Raw genomic sequence first — 22,448 nt, 5'->3', positions numbered from 1 at the left:
AAAACAGGAGCGGGCCGCAAACAGAACCTTGCGGAACACCATATTTGAGATTCCTTGCGCTTGACTGAACTTCCCCTATGGATACACGCTGTTGACGGTTGGAAAGATATGACCGGAACCAGTTCAGGGCTTTACCAGTCACTCCAAAAGTGCTGAGTAAGTCAAGAAGCGTTGTGTGGCGGACAGTATCAAACGCTGCTGAAATGTCGAGCATCACAACAACAATCAGGTTTCCATTGTCCATCTCATGTAAGACAAAGTCACTCAGCCCAGCCATCAGAGTTTCGACACTATGATGGCTCCTGTATGCTGACTGACGATTATCGAGTATGTTGTTGGATGATAAGTGCTCATTTAGACGACAGAAAACTGCACGCTCGATAACCTTGGAGAGAAATGGTAGATTGGAAACTGGTCTGTAATTATGCAAAGAGTTTCGATCTAAGCCAGCCTTTTTCAGCACCGGCCTGACAAATGGCAGTCTTGAGGGAATCAGGCACGACACCTTTCTCAAAGCTAGAATTGATGATGTTCGTGATGGTTGGAATCATGACTGGCGTACATTTCTTCAGGAGATCCGTATGCATAGGATCCAACTTACAGGACTTTGTGGCTGACTTTGCAATGAGTGATTGCACTTCATCAGGACTGACAGGATGAAGGGATTCCAGGGCACTTGTGATATGAACTGGGGATGGACGTTCAGTTTGAGATCCTGATTTGGTAGCCAGAGCTGAACAAACCAATTCAACTCTCTGCTGATAAAACAGACTGAACTCATTAACAAGACACTGGACATCTTCATATCCAGGAAGGATTGAATCTGCCTTCCTGTTCAGAAGTTCAGAAGTTAGACGAAATAATCTCTTGGAATCCTGCGCACAGTCATCCACAAGGTCATTGTAGTAGCTAATCTGGGCTTTCCTTATGGCTGATTGGACAACCTGCCTTTGTTTGACAAAGAGCTGCCGATGAATTTCCAGTTTGGTATCACGCCATTGTTTCTCAAGCTGTCTTCTTTGTTGTTTCTCACGAGTTATCTCATCATTATGCCAACGTGTGTTTGGTCTGAGTTTTATTTCTCGCACTTTTCTCGGGGCATGATGATCTACGACCTCCTCGATGATGTTGCTGTAATTCCCAACTGCCAATTCAAGACTGTCAACACTGCACTTCTCAATCAGCGACATACCCTTAAGGTCGTTCATAAAGGCTGTTGTGTCTAACTTACTAAGATTCCTACATAATACTTTCTTTGTCAGTGGCTGTGTTTTTGAGAGACTGAAATTGCACATAATTGCAGAGTGATCTGACAGGCCGCCAATTAACGTTGAGGTTGGAGAACACATGTTTATCAGTCTCCAGCGAAATGAACAAGTCGAGAGTTTGGCCACGTTCATGTGTAGATTCACTAATGTGCTGCTGCAGACCATATGAAGACAGAAGGTCTTTGAATAGCACAACATCTGATGAAGTAGCAGTGAAGTGGATGTTAAAATCTCCACAAATTATCAATGATCCTGGCTGGAAGAGGCAATAATCAAGAAGGTCTGAAAATTCCTCTAAAAATGTACGGAATGGACATGCTGTCCCAGGTGGGCGATAAATGATGACAAGTTGCACACATTTTGATTTAGATGCAATGTTAGCTCGTATGAACTCACATGACTTGAATTTCATGTCATTATCAACCTGTTCTTGGAAATGTATGTCGAGCCCATTTCTGTACAAAAGACCTACTCCTCCTCCCCGTCTAGTAAGTCTCGGCACATGCTTGAAGTTAAACATATCCTGCTTTAATCGACCAACCACTGCGCTGTCATCTGTGTTGAGCCATGTTTCGCATATACCCAGTACATCCAATGTATTATCAATCATGAAGTCAACCACATCAGCAGTTTTGTTCCTTACAGAGCGGGCATTCAGCATACCAAAAGCGATGCTATGGCAGGCACAATGCTTCTCTTTGCTCAAAGGTGACTCCACTGGATTGTCCTTTAGTGTCCTGTTCCTATTCTTTCCGGCTCTGGATCCCCGCTTTGTTGCCGGAATCCTATTAATGCCAAGGGTCCTTAAATGATGCATCAGGTGCGAAGAGACCCTATTCTTCTCTGGAATCAAGTCCTGAATGGCCAGAAGATCAGTCCTTGAACAGGATACCATTGTTTTTCAAATTCATGAAATTCTCTTCCGTCGAGATGCTTTCATTGCAACTGATTGACAAATTGCCCTGCATCGACGTAAATAAGCACTGGATTGTATCGACGTAAATAAGCACTGGATTGTCCTTTAGTGTCCTGTTCCTATTCTTTCCGGCTCTGGATCCCCGCTTTGTTGCCGGAATCCTATTAATTTGATCAGTGTAAAACACTGATCAATTCAGTGTAAAACAATTGATCAGTGTAAAACACTGATCAATTCAGTGCTTATTTACGTCGATGCAGGGCAATTTGTCAATCAGTTGCAATACCATTGTTTGTTCAGAGTAGGGTACAGGTGGAGCTGAACTCTTATTGAGCTCAGGCAGCACCAACAGGAGAAGAACCAGGACAATGCCAAGGCCACTCACCCAGCAAGGCGGTCGTGCTCCAATGCCTCTGTATATGGGTGCATGTACAAACCTCATGTTGAAGGTGAAATATCAACCAATATTTCACATCAGTTTTGAAGAAACAGGGAGAGTAAATCCACATGAAAGTTTTCCCAGCAGAGTCTCCAGGATATAATAAATCCATCCATATAAAATGGACAGAGAAATATCCAGTAGATGCATCAAATTCAGGTGTTCTTTGCAGAGCTCTCAAACAAGCTGCCACAGGGCGCTTGCCTAGATCTTTAAAAAATTTAAAAAAAATACTACTAATAATAATGATAATAATAATGATAACAATAATAACAAGAAGAGGAAGAAGAAGAATGATAATCGTAAGAAGAGGATGAAAGAGGAGGCTCAGAAAGATAAGGGAAAAAAAGGGGGCAAATAAATGCAATATTAAACAAATCAACGCTCATAACAATGACATTGGGTGTGAATCCAATGGGTAACACTCATGCAGCTATCACGGTAGTATTACGTTACCCTACTCTTCGAACTATTAACCACAGAATAATCCACGGGACAGTGGCATTGTGTTTGCTGGCCCATTTAATCAGATATCTCCTCTTTCTCGTCACTTCGTCACCACTAGAACATTTTTAACGGGGCGCTATATTGGCAAAGTACCCGCGTTAGAAAAAAAAAAGCAGCAAAACAAAACAAAAGCGCAAAAGGGGGTGAGAATCTGGTTAACCTGAAATTATGGAAAATGTCGCAGGGTGAATCATGACCTTCTTTTCGTGCGATCGAGGCCCGGTGACTAAACCGTCAGTTTTTAACTAACCCCTAGCCTCGTTTCCTGCCGCAAATATAGTTGTAGGAACAGCACGCCAATACGTCAATAGCGCACTACCGCACGAGAGGACGTTCAGAGCAGTTGGCTCAGAGCTGCTCGCATTGCACGGGGATCTCTGATGGTAAACACGCGCTGTAACTGAAGACTCGCCACAAGGACTCCGTGCGGAAAAGCCATATTTGCGCTAAATCCTTTGATTTCACAAAGACTAAATGCCTTCCACGTTCAAAATTTTCATATTTTGTGCGCAGTGTCGTTTGCATTACTGGAAAGCAAGCTGTGTAACGTGTAACCCTTCACCATGACGCTGTTACGGATTACTCGGACTAAACCCAAAGTTCTCTTCGGTCTTTTTACCATCATACTGTTGTCTTTTGCAACAGTTATAATCATGGTGGATCTCACATCAAGCATAGTCAGCCCGGGTAAGAATGATATGAAACCGATATTACACTTTCGACATGACTTAATGTTGGATATTGTTTTTTATTTCATGTTTGCATATCGATGATTCAAAACTTTCACTTTCACATTTCTCGGTGAAAAGAGCGTTAACCTCTTTGTTGTTACTTCTATTGTTACAACTTTTTTCCATTGCACATTATAAACGTGGCAGGAATTGATAGTTCTTCCTTGCGTACTCAATATCCTCTCCAGCCACAGACAACCATACAAAGAGAAATAAGTTTGAGATGGATAACAAACTTCCTCGTGAGTGTTCTCGTGATTTTGACCCCACCCCCACCCAAAAAAAAAAAGATCTGAACCTACAAATATCGTCATTCATTATGTCTTGAGCTTCCAATAGTTAAATAGTACTTCTCCTTATTGCAACAAACAAAGAGCACATACACACGCACACAGACACGCACGCACACACCCACATGCACACACAACTGATGAATAATCCTATATATACTTCAAGAGGCCACTTATGTATAAGATTATATACTTCAATGATATGACTATGTTATTTCCTTCTGTCCATCCATTCTTTCACTCAAACCACCTCCGCACTATAATACAAGCGGAATTAAAGGAAATGGCTAGTAACTGATCAGTGGGAATCAGTGGCAATGCTGGGGGATGATTCTTCCAATCCTTATTGTTGTGTGAAAATAATATTTGCTTCAGAATGGTTTCATATTCAAGTAATGTGCAGTGACGGGGCATTAAACTGCACAATATGAGACCATTCTGAAGCAAATAATTTTCACACAACAATAGATAAAAAAACCTCTTAAATGAATCCCACAAGGATTGGAACAATCATCCCCCAGCATTCCCTCTGATCAGTTACTAGCCATCCCCCATCCTCTTAACTGTATTTGGTTATAATTTTTGTTTGGTGCGAGATTTGCCTAGAGTGCTAGAAAAAATATTTGCATGTATGAGCGTCTGTTGTCTCATGAAGCTCAAGTCTTATAAACACACACACACACACACACACACACACACATATATATATATATATATATATATATATATATATATATATTATAATGTTAATATTATTCTTGACAGTGAAATTCCATGAAAGCCTCTGACACGCGAACAGCGCCTGTAGTTCAAACCTGCTACTTTCTTCACCACAGAGCTCCATATCCTTGCAACAAAAAATCTTTCTTAGCAAGTCTTTCTTCTACAAACCAATAAACATCTCGATATTGGGTATGCTTATCAAGAAAAAAATAGACAAAACTCCAACTTGTGTCAAAAGTCTCCAACTATTATACAAACGGACTTACCTATAAAAGGAAAAGCAGGCTTTCCTTGAAAACCATTATTATTTTCTTCTAAAAAATACTGAACGAGTCTTCTGGGGTTTCTATAAATCTTTGAGTTATGCATGGATTTGAATTGATCATGACTTTTTACATGTGGAATGACTGTGATGTGTATTGGTGTTTTTATTTTTTTTCATCGTAAATCTCCTATACACCTCAGAACTTTGGAAACAAGAACAACAACAACAACAACAACAACAACAACAACAACGCGGTAATTGTGTCTTTCTTTGCGAGAACAAGGCTAACGCTTAATGTGTTACTCTGGTTAAAAACGCAATCATGTTCTCTTCAGCTTGTTAACATTTGCTGTCAATATCATCATCATTATTTGAATTTGAATTTGAAAATTGAATTAATCTATAAATTCTTTAGATTGAGATGGGGGACCAATCCAAAATTAGATTGAAAATCTCAATCAATAGATTTAGAATTCAATTCATTTCTAAGTTTAATTTTGAATTGGCCCCTCACTAAACAGTTTTTCTAGATTGAATTCAAATCTAAGGAATTTAAAGAGTACTATTGCTATTTTTATTATCATTATTATCATTATATAAATATCATCATTGTCACTATCATTATCATGTTTATCATTATCATCATCATGATAAGTAGTAGTATAAGTATCATTATTATGCACAAGTTCTATAAAGGTCTTATACATAAAAACACACTCTAAATTCTTGGTATAATACAAACAGACATGCTATCGTTGGTTGGTGTCCAGGAGAAATATCAGAATGACTCGTGTGTAATAATTAATTTTAATGTTCGATTGTTCCAACTGATGGCAATGCTGATGTATTTGTTTTTCGTTGGCTGTGTGTGTGTGTGTGTGTGTGTGTGTGTGAGAGCGTATACTCACTATTATATAGCATCTCCATGCAATTTGTAAAGTGTGTGTATAGGTCTTGTGTACATGTGTTTGTAAGATACTTGGTGAGTACTTTAGGCTTATTATGCCTGCGTGCTTGCTAGTCTTCGCATATATACCCGTATTTGTTTTTCAGGGTGGGGGATGATAATTCTTTTCTTTCCTCAATATCTATAGCGATATTCTTGTATGGACCTAATATATATTATAGGTCCTGTAGCTGAACTCTAAATACTTGGCTTTATTGGGTTACTACAACGATCTACTAAAAGAGGTTAATCTTACAGCATAGATTATAATTGTATTGAGACAGATGTTCCGTTTACGTGACACTCTCCACGCATATCTTGTTGATTGCCGCTCTACACGCGAGAAAATGTCCGTCGCAATAAATTTCAGATCATTTTCAAGTGTCAACAAACAGCAACCTATATATATAATATGAATTTAGATAGAATCATTATAGCAATGCCAGCAATAATAATCGCAATCGTCACAGTTTGAAAACACTCCAGGAATGTTTTTCAAGACATATTCTCATGACACACTCACAAATAATGTCTTGCAAATGTGGACACCTTAAAAATTTAATAACGGTTCAATCGCGTTTTACCCCTTATCAATACTTTTTAGGTTCTGCAGAGTCTGTAACTTCTCTGTTATGGACAATCATCCTGCGTAATCATAAAATGTTTATAATTATACCTTTCGAATGCTTATAAATCAAACATTCGTGATCCATGTACAAGTTGTTTTATTTATCTTCTTAAAATTTTATGACCTCCACTTGAAACCGCAATGCTGGCTCATAAAGTACTCGGCTTCCCCAATTCGTCCGCTGGGTGGCTCATCTTAGTAACATATGTGTCCGTGCTCTACGAACGGTCCCCATGCAGTTGTTCGCAAGGTGGTTGATAAAGAAAGTTAAGACAGGCATTCTTATACTTCTATCCTCATTTAGGCCATTGTCCGGTCACATTATAAATCAAAGCCTGAAGACGGACACAAGCCTAATCGCCACTTCCTGCCCATACTCTTACACCGCGGCAGAATTCTTACGAGTGCTACACTGCAAACGTTAATGTACGTTCCAGTGCGATAGTCGTTCCCTGTCGCACTAGCTACTCTGTATGATGTGCGCCCAAGAGTATTTTTAGACCAGACGCGATATTAATTTTGTTAATGCTCTAGGTCAATCTTCAGATGATGAATTGAAGGAGGAATTTCATATTTCGTAATGAACTTTAGTTCCTTTATTTCGCGATCCAAACAAAGTCTTGTCTATAAGTGCAATTTTCGTCGTAATGAACTATAGTTCCTTTATTTTGCGATCCAAACAAACTCTTGTTTATAAGTGCAGTTTTCATCTTTTATTTACAGGAATCGTATTAGTGTTTATACATACAGCAGCTTTCTATCACCAGTCATGATAAGGTCTACACATTTTCTAGACTCAGAGAAATATATGAAGAGTTTTATTGCAAATATAAAAAGATTTAAAAATAAGTCCATCATCTATATTGAGCAAAATAAAACCTTCCCAGTGATACCTCACACGGTACATAACAAAGAGTGTTCTAGAAATATGGTTAGAAATGTCACATTTTTATCATATTCCTGTCAATTTCTATGAACATTTCATAGAAAAGTTATTTCAAATCTACATGATGTGTTTCAATATGATGGCTTTTAGTTCATATGACTTTGTTCTTTATTCTCGTCTTCTTCTATCATTCTTTTTTCTTTTGGCCGGTCTTAGCCTGATCAGCTTTGTGTGTTGTGATGCTTAACACTTAACAGTCTTCATCGATGTGACGATGCCCGCAACTTGAGACATGAATTACATTCGAGAACACTAAAGCAAACAAACAAACAAACAAACAAACAAACAAACAAACAAGGAAACAAGATAATAACAACTAAGAATTAAGTTGATTAAAGGGTCTTTGTCCTGTCACTCAATGAGAGACAAGCGGGCTCAAGACTTAAAAAATAGCTGGAAGTAGGATCTTTTGAGAATAGGAAGAGTAACCAAAACAATAGTTATTGTAATGGTTGGACATAAACAAGCACGTGGCAGCTTGTGCCAACTTGGGGATTAATTATGGGTATTTCGGATAATTTGAGTCAACATTTAATTGCCAAAAAAGTCAGGCACATGCGCTGTTACTACTTGAAGACAACAGACAGACAATTAGAGAATTGACTGTACTTTCCACACTTTGAAACTCCGTAGTATACATGTTAATAATTATGCATTATGTATACAAATTATATATATATATATATATATATATATATATATATATATATATACATAACGAAGAATCCAGAAAGATATTAGTAATGCATTTTCTTTGCCAATAAAGAAAAACGTGAATTCTCAACATGTTTATATACACACATATATATATATATACATGTATATAAATGTATATATTATATATATATATTATATGTTATATATATATGTATTATATACATATATATATATATATATATATATATATATATATATATATATTTGAGTCAGAAAGAACATCTGAAGAGGCTGCTTCAGTTCTTCTTCCAAAATTTGAAGGGTAATTAATGCAAATTTCATTAAATGATAGACGCACGTGGTACTTGCCACCTGTCCGTCTGTATAGATAATAAAAGAAGTGTCTGCATTTTTCATAAGCTTAGCGGAGAGGATTTCCTCCCCAGTTAACCTTCAAGTTTAGATATGCGACGAACGCACAGATTGTGTGAATGTTGCATGACATTCAAGTCAGTGATGTGTGCACGACGCTTGGATGAACGACACAGCTAGAAGGGTGGGGGGGGGGGGGTGAGGCGCGCTCTTTACATCCCTATAAACAAGCCATGTAAATATGGGGGAGGGCACTCCTCAAGCATTTTATAATACAGTACGGAACAGGTGCACCTTCGCATGCAATCTTCTACTTCATTATTTTCCATTAGAACGGGAATGAGTTCGTTTGTAAAGATGCAAAAGGTGATATATCATTTGTATGTGTTGTCTCCTTTCATAAACTCATCAGAAACTTTCTGGCGTGCATGAAAAGCCGGAAGGTTGAACCCCGTCAGCAGTGCTAATACGTAGTTCACCGAACAAAAAACTCAGGGTCATCACATCGTTAAACATTCTATCCGTATTAGTTACGTTAGTTGTTATCTTTCTGAAACAGAGCTGGTTGTTGTTTTCCTCTGCCATGTGTGTTTTTCCCCTTCGTTTCATCTGTACATCTTATCCTTGACCTATACAGACCTATTCGGTGGTTTTGAAACATCACAACTTACGTCCGCCATAACTGGGAGGAGGCATTCAAAATAAGACCAAAAGCTAGTTTAATTGGTGCAAATGAATTTTGAATTGAATTGAATTGAATGGTGCATTGCGTCAATGCGTAAATCAACGATTATAAGGCACGCTGTAGACCCCCAGCCCATCCCCCTATGGCTGAAATAGACATTAACATAAATGATAGCACCCAACACACTGGTCTATATTACTATAGCATTGTGACTTCTGTCATACATCTGACATAATCATTTTATTTTTATCTTAGTTTCGTGCCAGTAGAGGTCATCTATTTTCTACAGTTTTCGTCGTAGAAGACTAATCATCATTCTTCAATCTTTATTATTTTGTCAATATCGTTGTTGTGTTCAATGACATTCCACGTTCATATTGCTACTAATGTACAGTATACTTTTCAATGACATCCCATTCCCACATTGCTGTCATTATCATCAACATCATCAATGAGAACATCATGCGTAGTGTTTTTGTGCTTATTTGTGTTAATGTGTGTGTGTGTGTGTGTGCGCGCGAGCGTGTGCGTGTGAGTGTGTAATGTTTACCTTTTATCAACGCATAGTATGTACAGCCTGTGATTATCATGCTTAAAGGGTATGGCTAGTAACTGATCAATGGAAATCCATGGGAATGCTAGGGGATGATTGTTCCAATCCTTGTGGGATTAATTTAAGAGTACATTATATCTATTGTTGTGTGAAAATTATTTACTTCAGAACAGTCTCATATTCAAGTAATGTGCAGTTTAATGTTTCCAGGTTAACATGCCTGTACAGTGACGGGGCAACTGCACATTACTTGAATATGAGACCGTTCTGAAGCAAAAAGTTTTCACACAACAATAGATATATAATGTACTCTTAAATGAATCCCACAAGGATTGGAACAATCATCCCCCAGCATTCCCACTGATTCCCACTGATCAGTTACTTGCCATCCCTTTTAAACCTGAATTGAAATTGGTTTCCTCCCGTGACAACACGGGTTATTATGCTAGCTGTCTTCACGATGGCGGCACATAAACTGTAAAAATGAATACTTTATAGCGGATTGTTCGACTCTTCCGTAAACTTGGCTAATTTTGTTCTGTCATTGTCTCTGCATTCTTTCAATGTAAATGTTTTATTTCCCTTAAATGTTCTCCAGACCATAACGCCTCTGTACATCAATCACTAAAGCGTACACGGATCATCGACTATACATCAGGAACGAGACGATGCATGCTCCTAAAACTGATAATGATAATACCATGTTTTCTCCCCTTAGTTAGGCTTTCCTGTCAAAGCAAAACGGAAGAGACATTCACACCTGAAACTACATCGAATCAATGTTGGTTTGTTGCCGGGAATTATAAATAGATGCAGCTCTCAGTTCGAAGCAAAGCTTAATTGAGCGTTAACGACGTTTCTAAATTGAACGCGCGGATGAGATGGGTCCTTAAGCCTTTGTGCATCGCAGGCAAAACACCTGCTCCGTATTATCTACCTTTTGTGGACAGAAAAGCAAAGGATTTTTAATAGATGACACCCACATAGAATTGAATAATTGACTCTATTTTCGACGTGATCTCCTCATAGGTACATACGTTCACCGGAAGAAGTCTGCTCTCTCATTATTCACTAACGGAAATACTTCCGGGATCAGGAATCTTCTAAGTCAGATCTCATCCTACCGATCCGACGCTGTCAAATTGAAAAGCGGTGAGTTGATTTTTCAGTGGACGCAGATAGATTCACTTCCAATAATATGCAAATATCAGTAAAGGGGTGCCCGTCATAACGAGCTCGACCCCACAACTTTTTTTTTTTCAGCCCACGAGTTATACAGGTCACGAGTCATACAGCCCTCGAGTTATACAGCCCTCGAGTTATACAGCCCACGAGTTATGACTTTTTTGTGATGATCTCTGAGATAAGGAGAAAGTTTTTATGAAATATGAAAGAGCATATAGAATTCTGGAAGAATTCAAGATTTATTTGATGAAAACGATTGGTTTTGAAATGGCTGAGATATATAAAAAAAAAGCGATTCTAATAAAAGGTTGCATGTACCCACCTTTTGTCAGGATTGTTTTGTTTTACTTTGTTTTTGGATATTTCAGCTATTTCAAAACCAATTTTTATCAAATAAACTCTGAATTCTTAGTCTTAGAATTGCATGCTCTTCATAAAAGTGATTTCGAGGTATCCCGCAAAAAGTTAAAAGCTGACTCCTCATCTCAACCAATACTATAATGTACGCAGTGTTGAGATCATGGACCTTTTTTTAACCTAGAGTGTCTAGCTATTGGGCTTGCTAGTGTCTAGCTCGTGAGTTGTATGACTCGTGCGTGTCAAGCTCGTGGGATATGACCCAATGTAAAGTTTTGTCAAGCAAAGAGTACTATATAATACATTGATCTGTCTGTTACTAGTATTCTGTCTACAATTCACATGATCGCATGAAAGTTGTAAAACACCGTGCCAAATCAACAAGAAGTAAATACATGTATGCGGTAATGCAGGAAGGACAATACTTGGCTGTCCAGAAAAAAAAAAATAATACTGATAATGACATAAGGCTTAGTAAGAAAGAAGGAGAAGGAGGGAGAAATGTGTATCAGCAGTCAAAATTCATCTTGGCTCCTATGTCCTAGGAATTTCATGACTTCATGATATTTGCTGATAATCTATTAGGCACGTGTATGCAGTTTAACTTACAAACGCACATGATGGCGTGTTTGCATTATTTTGTTTTGTTTTGTTTTCCGTTGGAAAGCCTTTGGATGAAGAGGTAACTATGTCTTTAAATACGTGTAGGTGAGTTGTACTATTATGCCATGGTAACCGTGGCAATGGATCGGACTTTTTCATGACCGGAAACAAAATGTTTCCGTTTCCTCATTACGTTTAAAATCTAGTTTAGTTATTATTCTGAGTTGAGTAAGAGTTAAAAGTACCACGACGACACAAGGATGGACAAAGGGGGCATGTTGTTGTGGGTGACCTTATGGGTAAGCAGAGAGGAATGAAGTTCTGATATAAAGGGAAGGTAAACCCAAAGAGCAATGTGGATTGAGTAAAAGCAGCAACAGTAGTAGAGCACATAAGTGAAAGTTTGAGGAAAATCAGAAAATCGTTGCAAAAGTTATGAATTTTTAAAGTTTTGGTGTTTGAACCGCTGGATGAGGAGACTACTAGAGGTTATGACGTATGAGAGGACAACAATACAAAGAAAATATAAAGGAAATTCAACAAAAATTCATTTTTCTAGCATTATGAAAGAGCACTCGACTAACCGCTTTCAGAAAACAGGGGAAATAATTGTTGCCCTTAACATATGTCAGTATCAAGTTGACGGAATTCGTAATTTTCATGAAATATTGATTTTTGTAGCATTTTCTTTATATTTTCTTTGTATTGTTGTCCACTCATACGTCATAACTTCTAGTAGTCTCCTCATCCAGCGGTTCCGACATCAAAACTTCAAAAATTCATAACTTTTGCATCGATTGTCCGATTTTCTTCAAACTTTCACTGATGCGTTCTACTAATGTTGCTGCTTTCACTCAATTCACATTGCTCTTAGGGTTTACCTTCCCTTTAAGAGATAACCCCGGATGAAACACAAATGACAGATATAGCATAGGGGAAATGCCCAGAATGTTCGCCCGTCGCATAAATTTACAAATGGTCTGCTATTACGCGGTCGTGTTTAGCCAATCGTGGACTTGTACTTGACCAACCTATATACTGTATACACACAAAATAGCTAGGTTAAGTTTGCAGGAGCCTCCTCGGTTCATGTTTTTTTTTTTTATCCGCGCCACATTCTATCCACAGCGATAATCTTATCTTGTGTCCGAATTCCTCTTTCAGCTTTCCCCACATTCAGATGTGGCCGCCCGCCATATTCCTGGAATACAACTGGTGAGAACGGTAAACCAATAATTTCTGTTCTCTCTAATTGTCTCATCTATTTTTCAGTGTTGTTCTGCATGAAACACCATTGTTTCATGTCAGTTATTGTTTCATATTGCTCACTATATTACATTCTATATCAATCATTGTCAATGCTTGATTGCTAGAAATTTCTCGGTTGTGTGCTCATGTGCGCTTAACATCAGAAAAAGCAACGGATAATTTGAAATCCATGACTGAATAAACTTTCCAAAACTTATGATGTCAACGTTTTTAGCCTGCAGTCCCACTGCTATTTTTTTTTTTATCTATACAAGACAATTAGAGTTTAATGCAAATTGACAAATAATGATCAAATCAAAAACATTTAATACGAATGAGTATCAGCAATAAAATAATTACAAATATGTATGTCATTAGGAAACGGTAATGATGTAAGAAAGATGAGGTCCTAAAGCACTTACATACACACACGCAAAGTCTCTCTAGATCCATACTGAAAAAGTTAAACTGGAATTGGCCTTTCATTGTTGTGTGTATAATGGTTACAGTTGTATGTGCATGTGAAGTGCCCCGTTTCGAGTTTTCCGTCAGAAAAAAAAAAAGCGTAGGTTCGTAAACCCTTTTGTTACCTCTTTGCATACAGAGGAAGGAAATGATTAAAAACATTTTAAGTACTATGCCCTGTGCATTAGTGTTTCGTTATAGCCGATGCAATGACGAGGTTTCAGGGGCAAAGAATATAAACGCATTTTCTGTTGCCTACTATCCTCGATAAACCAGCGAAACCGTAGAACTACAGCTGTATTGTAAGACGCTAAGTCCATGTATACAAGACAAGATATATTTCCCGTTATAATACTTATAGGCACGTCAACATAATTTGCATCACTATCACTAGTCTGTCCATCGCTGTTTAATATACTAAATCATTTCAGAATGATATGAATTTTTTTTACACTGTCTTTTGGGTCTAAACGTTGGCTTTTATGAAACAAAACAATGAGCAAGAGAAATTGCCTCTTTACTTGTTACTCTGAATAAATTGTAAAACGTTAAGATGCCTCAAGGTTCCAAATTATCAACTTTGCCGACTTAGCTACAGAATAATGTTTAAATGCAAGAAAAACATTCTGGCGTGATAGGGAAGCTTTGAGAGATATGCGACACTTTTCAATATAGCGTGAGATCCACGAACTAAACCACTTGAGAAAACATCTCATTATCATTAAACCCTATGAACAGTGCACTGCAAAAAGTCCGGTGTTAAATAGTGAACACCGAGCTGGTGTTAAATTTTCGGTGCTCATATATGGTGTTAAATTAACACCTACGGGTGTCATTTCCAAATTTTAAACTGTTTTTTGAAGAGTTTCTTAGTAACTGCACTTCTTGTTGATTTTTGATTTAAACAAGACGATCAAGAATTTTACATTAAAATACTAGATTTTTGAAAAAATGTGAAAATAAATTTACACCAAAGTAACACCAGTTGGTGTGGTCCCTTATTGAAGCTGGACGGGTGTTAAACCATTGATATTAACACCAGCAAATATCAAATCAACACCATGTGGTGTCATTTTTGAATTAACACCAGTACAGTGTCAAAATAACACCAGGTACAGTGTCAAATTAACACCACGAAGTGTCAGGTGAACACTTTTCAACACCATCACAGTGCATTTTTAACACCTGTGGGTGTGGTCCTTTACTGAAGTTTGATCGGTGTTAGATTTAACACCCGTGGTGTTAAATCTAACACCGATGTTTTTACAGTGTGATCTATTCTAAAACATCTATGGGATTTATTGTGCGTGGCAAATCCAGTCATTCACACATTTTTACCTTTTTTTGCTGTATATATAGATATAAATATGCTACCAACGCAGTGCTGTATGACATTGGATTAGAAATGACATCACATTCAACTTCAAAAACATTCAAACTTGACATTCACCAACTTCTTCATACACACTGTATATTTCAAGTTCAATTTTGATAAAACCTCTACCTGCCTCTATTAACTTTGTTTAGTTTTGTTATATTCATGAAATTCAACCTGAAGGTGATTTTGGAATTGTTTGACAGCCAAAAAAAAAAAAAAAAAAAGGTAATAATAATAATGACAAAATGAATAAAAAAAGGTAGAGTTAGTGACAGAGAGAGAAAGAGAAAGACGGAGAATGAAAGAAAGAGAACAGAGAGAGAGAGATGTGCTTTCGACTATCTTTCCAACGATTAACCCCCTTGGAACCACCGACATAGTATCTCATTAACACTGCGTGTAGACATGTTTTCCACATGCTAAAAGAGTTGATGAAAATAATATGGCGATGTCTAAAGATAAGAGTGTGGAATTTGCGCTCAGGTCAGGAATATATCTTTGATTCAAATTTTCCATGCTATATTCATCTTTGTGCGTCAGTGTATTACGTCACATTAGTCCTATATCTGTAGACAGCGCGGGCCGTCACGTGAAAATACTTAATTATCAACCTTTACATTTCCAGAATCGTGAAAACCCGTGCCAAGATTTTCAGAAACCACCAGTAGGCGATATTGTAATAGACGAGTTACTCGCATATTACATGGGCCGACGTGTTCAGAGAATCGTCAGATGTGGTGGGTTTTGGGGGGGGGGGGTTTGTCAGAAGAAACAGGGTTTTTGATTGGATAAAACAGTTCTGCGTGGCGCAAAAAGGGTACTTGCGTGAATCAAAATAATGTGGAAGCAACATACAATTCTCTTAAGACAGTGATTGTAGATCCTTTGAGCCCGACTTAAAGTATAGCATTGCTTTCGATACTTAAAAAGCACCCATTTAGTCATGCACTTACATAATGGTTACAGACACACACGCCCAAACACAGCTTCTATAGGCATTTTACAATCATGCCATGTTCCTGTGCTTTTTGCATTTTATTTTTGTTTTATTCTGTATGGGTTCTTTTGTTTTTCCCCTGCCCGTTCTGTAATGTTAGACCTTTTTTGAATTACATTAAAGGTAGGGAATCCCATTTGCATGCCTCAAATGAAGAGTTGTATAAATACAGTGGTATGTTGAAGAGAGTATCATTTTAGAAACTCCCATAAAGTATTGAAAGTGGAAGGTAACATTAAGTACATTTTTATTGACCGTTAGATTTTGAATTGAATTTTTTTCGGGGCTCACCGTAAATTCCAGTACATTACTAGGCTACCTTTGCAGACCCATGCACTGCATGTGTGTCCATCATGTACATATTTTGTGAAGAAAGTTCATCAAAACTTACAAACATTTCTATATACATTCTTGCCACACACTCTATATGTTATTACATCAGCTCTTATACTTTTAGACTTGTGTTTATAGATAAAAAATACAGAAGACTGCAACAAAAAGGCTTAAGTGTGGCTGACACACAGAACTACGGAGTAGTTGAGTTTTGTGCATTATTCAAATTGTAGATAACTGTTGACTTCCAAATTTCTCAGCAGTTGCCTAAACAAGTCCCCTGAGGTTCATATTTAATGTTTTGCTGCATTTTGGGAGGTCTGTAAAAGGTATCCCCTACCTTTAATAGCTTCCTTTTAGAGGTTTTTACGTCGATTGAATGCTTTCTCCATAGCTCGACTATAATGATTAATTTATAGCACTGCTTTCTCCATAGCTCGACTATAATGATTAATTTATAGCACTGCTTTATCCATAGCTCGACTATAACGATTAATTTATAGCACTGCTTTAAAGTGAATTCCTCATTTGTTTTTCCTCAGAGCATGGATAATGTAACAAGTTTAGTTTGAAACTATGTATGCCTGCTTTCAATTCCTTAAAGCACTGTAAAGAGTAATACCAGTCTCAGATGTAAGTTAGTCTGATAATAAAAAGTAAAATCTAGCCAATATACAACGGTGAATAATCTTGATCAAAATCGGACAAAAATTTGGGAAATTATGAAATTGTGAAATTTGCTAATTTCTGAGGAACAGTTCTCGTACAGTTAAAACGAATATGCAAATGTGTGAGCTGATGATATCATTACCTCACATTTTTCGAATCATCGTGAACAAAGAAAAAATAAGAATTTATTGTTTCTGTTATTGAAGTGTAGAACGTGATTTTATTTTTGGTTGAATGACTTCAGAATAATGATCAGATAGGTATGTCAAGATCTGAAACTTGGGCGTCATTGTGTATCAATAACAAACTCGACATTTCACAAGTTTATTTATAAACTATGTGGTTGTACATTGTGTTGTGAGGGGATGACATTATCACATCGACATTGGCATATGATAAATCATCATTCATATTGACTGTTCAAGAACTGTTTCCTAAAAATTACCAAGCTTTAAGATGTCAAAACTTCCTTATTTTCATCCGATTTTGATCAAATTATCATTGTTGCGCTAAGAAAATTGTATTCCTTTTCAGACTAATTTTCAACTGCTTTGAAATTTCCCTTTAATTACCTCTTACTCTATCGTACAGTCAATTATTGTGCACTCAAGATAATTTGTAATGTTTTTATATTGTGTCAAATGTTCTGTGCAAGAATAGGGAAGAATAGTAAGGAAGTTAAACCAAATTGATTGAAAAATTATGATTACATATTCAAATCTCGTGACTGCTATTACTACTTTAAATAAGACTATAATCTACAACTTTATCTTGAACCTTTCTGTGGCGGGGACTTAATTGGACAGTGTGTATACAATGCTAGCCTTAAAGAGGAAATTCAGTCGAAATATAAGTTAGTCTGATAAAAAAAGAGTAAAATCTTACGAGTTCAACGGTAAAAAATTTGACTGAAATCGGATGGAAAATGAAGAAGTTATGACATTTTGAAGTTTCGCTAATTTCTGTAAAACAGTTCTTGTACAGTGGATATGAATATACAAATGAGTGAGCTGACCATGTCATAACCTCACAATTTTCCATTGATCGTGTACAAAAAAAGACGAAAATTCAATGTTTCTGTCATTGAAGTCTGAAACATGACGTTATTCCTGGTTGAATAACTTCAGAATAGTGGTCAATTAGATATGCGAGGATTTGAGCCTCGGACATAATTGCGTTTGAATGAAAAACTAGAAATTTCAAAATTTTATGTCCAAACTATATGGTAAGTTGTGAGGGAATGACATGCTCACTTTGCCATTTGCATATCCATATTGACTGTTCAAGAACCTTACTGTTTCCCCCCAAAAATTGCGAAACTTCCAAATGTCATAACTTCCTTATTTTTTATCCGATTTCGATCAAATTATATACCGTTGAACTTGTAATATTTTACTCTTTCTTATTAGACTAACTTATATTTGGACCGGATTTCCCCTTCAAGGAATAAATCAACTTTAACCTGGTTGGTCGCGTGCAAAGAAACGATTTTACAGCTAAAAATACGGCCATGTGTATTTCATTTCTTGAATGAATATTTCTCATATTAGCACTCAGTCTCTTTGAAAGCTCTCATTGACAGCTTGAGTCTCAGCAACTGCACACTCCATCACTGATATTAATTCGTGTGTGTGTTGTTGTTTTTTCTCTCTCTTTTTGGTTACTTGCGATATTATTCCCATACGGAGGAAGAAACCATTCCTTCCTTGGCACATAGCCGTATTAAGAGTCTTTTAATCATAGCTTCATTATTTTTATATTTGGCATCGAAGACTTATTGAAAAAAAAAAAAAAAGGTTACAGAATTTATCACGAGCAAGCTGATAAGCCTGGTGACAAACTTTTATATGACCCCTTGATACCGCGAAACCTCTTGGCAACACGACAAATCTTTCGGCAAAAATATGGGTTATTATCATGCAAGCATCATGCAAGATTATTCCTTTGAACTCCCTTCTCGGTCCTTCCAAGGTGCTAGCATATTGATTGACGCGAACTTGGCCGTACGCACACCCTTCGCTCTATTTCAGTGACCGCTGCGGAAGGCTCGCTTAAAGAGATGAAGGAGAGATTTAAAAAGAGACAGCAACAAGAGCTCCAAGAGTCGTTCGCAGCTTCTTCCCCTTCCGTGGGCGCGCGATATATTTGGCGCCGAAAATAGAACTCAAAGTGTGAGCAGGAAAATAATGTGTGTTGGGATCAATGGCACCTGTATGATACTACCTATGGGTCGCCAAGTGTCGCATGGTCAATTTCGTAACGAAAGAGACTATGCGACACTTGGCGCCCCATAAGCACAACTCCTCGTTCTCCCATCGCCAGCCATGAAGTGATGATTTGATTTCGAGGTCGCGATAATCTCACCTTATATTGTAGAGAAAAGAAACCATCTCAAAAAGACAAGTCCGATTTGAGGTCATGGGTGTTGTCGACCTAAATCAAGCGTCGTGTGAAGGTAGCAGCCTGAATCAACATCTGTTGAAAGCAGCAACTCAATGACAATTTGAGACCTGCACGCTGAGACTATGTCATATTGCTAAGACTAATACTACATGGAATGCAAGCGCCAATAGCTGAAATAAACTATGGTAATGCTAATGCTGGAGACAATGATAAGTGTACTAAAGATAATGATATCATGTGAACAATAACCGTAATGTAATGATGCCGATAATGATTACATTGACGATGCTAATCTTAATAACATTAATATAATATAAAGTGATGATATCATTCATGGTAACAAGAATAACACTGAACAATATAGTAATAATAATGGTAATGCTAATAAGAACAAACTGAAAATGGAGTTCACACATGAGACGCGATCACACTGGCAAAAGATCGCGATCTTTAACTTCACGATCTTTTGTCAGTATGACCGCGGTTTAAAGAGACTGAAGCATTTGTAGATATGCAAAGAGATGAATTTCCAGCTCATACTTGCGAATGTCTTTTCGAAGGCTTTCATAATCAGAATTAGAGTCAAAAGCATGCTGTCGAGAAAGTTTGGTTCATAAGTAATAGAAAACATCCCTGATCTTTTATAATTTGATGGGATGCTGTAATCATATAATCGCAACGTGTGCCTAAAAAATAGTCTCCACTTATCGTTTTACTATATTTTCATTCGTGCATGCAGTCCTTTCCCGCTGTCATAATATGATAATGTTTTATTTTGAGACACGTAGAAATCCATATTTACGTTCATCTTCTAATGAATAATTAAATTAAAATTACGTAACTTAACTATGTAAAATGTGACAATTTATTTCTCTAAAGACTTACATGAAAATGTTACTCTCTCAAAATCATCACCCTCTTCTGCAAATAATTGATCGCATTCCTATAACTCATCTGTGAAAATAAAAAGCAACAACGAAAAGTAAACTTGGGTAACTTTTCTTCGGCTTTGACTTAACATGCAGTGTAGACAATTGGCAAAGTGAAATCAATTATTGGTGCAACACCATACAATTATTGTAAAACTTGCATTGGTGCATGATTACGTATTTTTTTACCCTCATACCAGAAGTACTCCTATCCACGGATACTTCCTTCATCACCCTCGACGATCTCACCTGGAGGACGTTCGGGGATGAGCTGCCCGGTGTGGGCAAGCTCTCGCGCCTCAGCAACCAGATCAGGAGAGAGCTGAACAAGACGGAAGTACTCCAGGAGAGGAATCAGACCATCGACGAGATCTTCCGGGAGCACGGCCTGTTCCTTGGCATTCGCAACTACCTCTACCTCCCCGGCGGCCACTGGAAACCCAAGAGATGCACACCAAAGTGGAAGGTATGGAAGTAAACTCAGTAATTCATGTTGTTGATGACGATAATGATGGTGATGAGGAGCAGGAGGAGGAGGAGGGGGAGGAGGAGGAAGATGATGGTGGTGAAGATGATGATGATGATGATGATGGTGATGATGTTAATGATGGTAATGAAGATGATGATGATAAGGATGATAATGAGGAGGACGAGGAGGAGGAGGATGGTGATGATGAGGATGGTCATGACGATGTTTATGATGATGATGATAATGCTGTTCTTGTTCTTGTTGATGTTTTCTGTATTGTTGTGTTAATTCTTCTCCACTTGATGTTGGTCTCATGGACATTTCACGCAGAAAGGGAAATACTCTGAAATTAAACCAGTCCCCAAAAGACCATGAATGTGAAAACAACAACAACAACAACGACGACGACAACAACAAAACCTTACCCAATCTGGTATAGGGAGGATAAAAGGGATATCGAATTGATGTGAAATGAGGTTGGCCTATGCACGAGGGATGAATGAAGACTAAATATCTAGTTAGCATTAACCCAAGCTTTAAGAAACACCCTGAAAAGGAGGCAATATTATAAACCCTTCGTTGCGTGATATTTTACCTTATCTCCCGAATCGATCGACGCCTGTGAGCTGATAAGGATATATGCTATAGAGGCACGTCTGGATCTGTTGAAAGACATCGCATCCTCTGTCTCCCGTCCTCCGTAACCATGGTAACTCATCAGTTCCCGAGGACGCAAAAGTTTGCAGTCGGTCAGCATCCTGTAACTTTAATCAAGGGAAGAATAATAACAGCAATCAATTCTACGTAGAGAGATATACGATGCGTTGATTATAACCTGCAATCCGGGTTTCCATGACGTCCGGCATAATCCCACAATGCACTGCAAGCGTTTTTAGTGAGGAACTTGCATTGTATAACAACTTGAAAGAGAGGAAAAGATCTGAGAGAGAATGGGGGTACGGGCGTTACTAGTTTGTAAGTGGATTTTACTCATTTAATTGACACTTCATACTCAAGTTATCCTCGCACACTTAAACAAAATACCCTTCTAGATAGTCGTCTGCTTCCCATGCTTCGCACTTAACGTTATTCACTGCGCATGTCAAACTACGCGGCGAACCCATCACGTCACACGCAATTTACTCGTATATACTGTGAGGAAAACTTTATGCCTTCCATATCGTTCGTGAGTCGAAATAGAAATATACATGCACTATTTATACAGTCGAAAGTGTAATGATTCATAATAATGGGCACATGTAGTATTAGAAACGTCGCACGCATAACCGAAGAATAAACACCCATTTATGATAATACAGCAGCTATCTTACGTATTTAAAATGACTAGAATATATTCGTCATATTTGGTCTGTAGGAAAATGGAAAGATCAGAACAATCGAATTTTCTATTTTGAGCAACTTTGTTGTCGTAACAATGAACAAATGGATCCCAAACATGTGCCAACAGAACGTCGAGTTGAGATGA

The 22,448-nt window shown here is 37.7% G+C and overlaps 1 protein-coding gene across 1 annotated transcript in view; it reads left to right on the top strand.

Moving 5' to 3' along the window:
- Positions 1–3,693: 3,693 nt before the first annotated feature.
- LOC140238698 (uncharacterized) overlaps positions 3,694–22,448 on the top strand; it is a 30,937-nt gene continuing 12,182 nt past the window's right edge. The window contains exons 1-4 of the mRNA XM_072318597.1: positions 3,694–3,817; positions 10,956–11,078; positions 13,236–13,286; positions 20,694–20,959. Of these exons, the coding sequence (XP_072174698.1) occupies positions 3,694–3,817; positions 10,956–11,078; positions 13,236–13,286; positions 20,694–20,959 (564 nt within the window). The remainder of the gene's footprint in view (positions 3,818–10,955; positions 11,079–13,235; positions 13,287–20,693; positions 20,960–22,448) is intronic.

Source organism: Diadema setosum, chromosome 15 (assembly GCF_964275005.1).
Source record: "Diadema setosum chromosome 15, eeDiaSeto1, whole genome shotgun sequence".
Lineage (NCBI taxonomy): Eukaryota > Metazoa > Echinodermata > Echinoidea > Diadematoida > Diadematidae > Diadema > Diadema setosum.
This window is presented reverse-complemented; position numbering and strand designations above follow the sequence as displayed.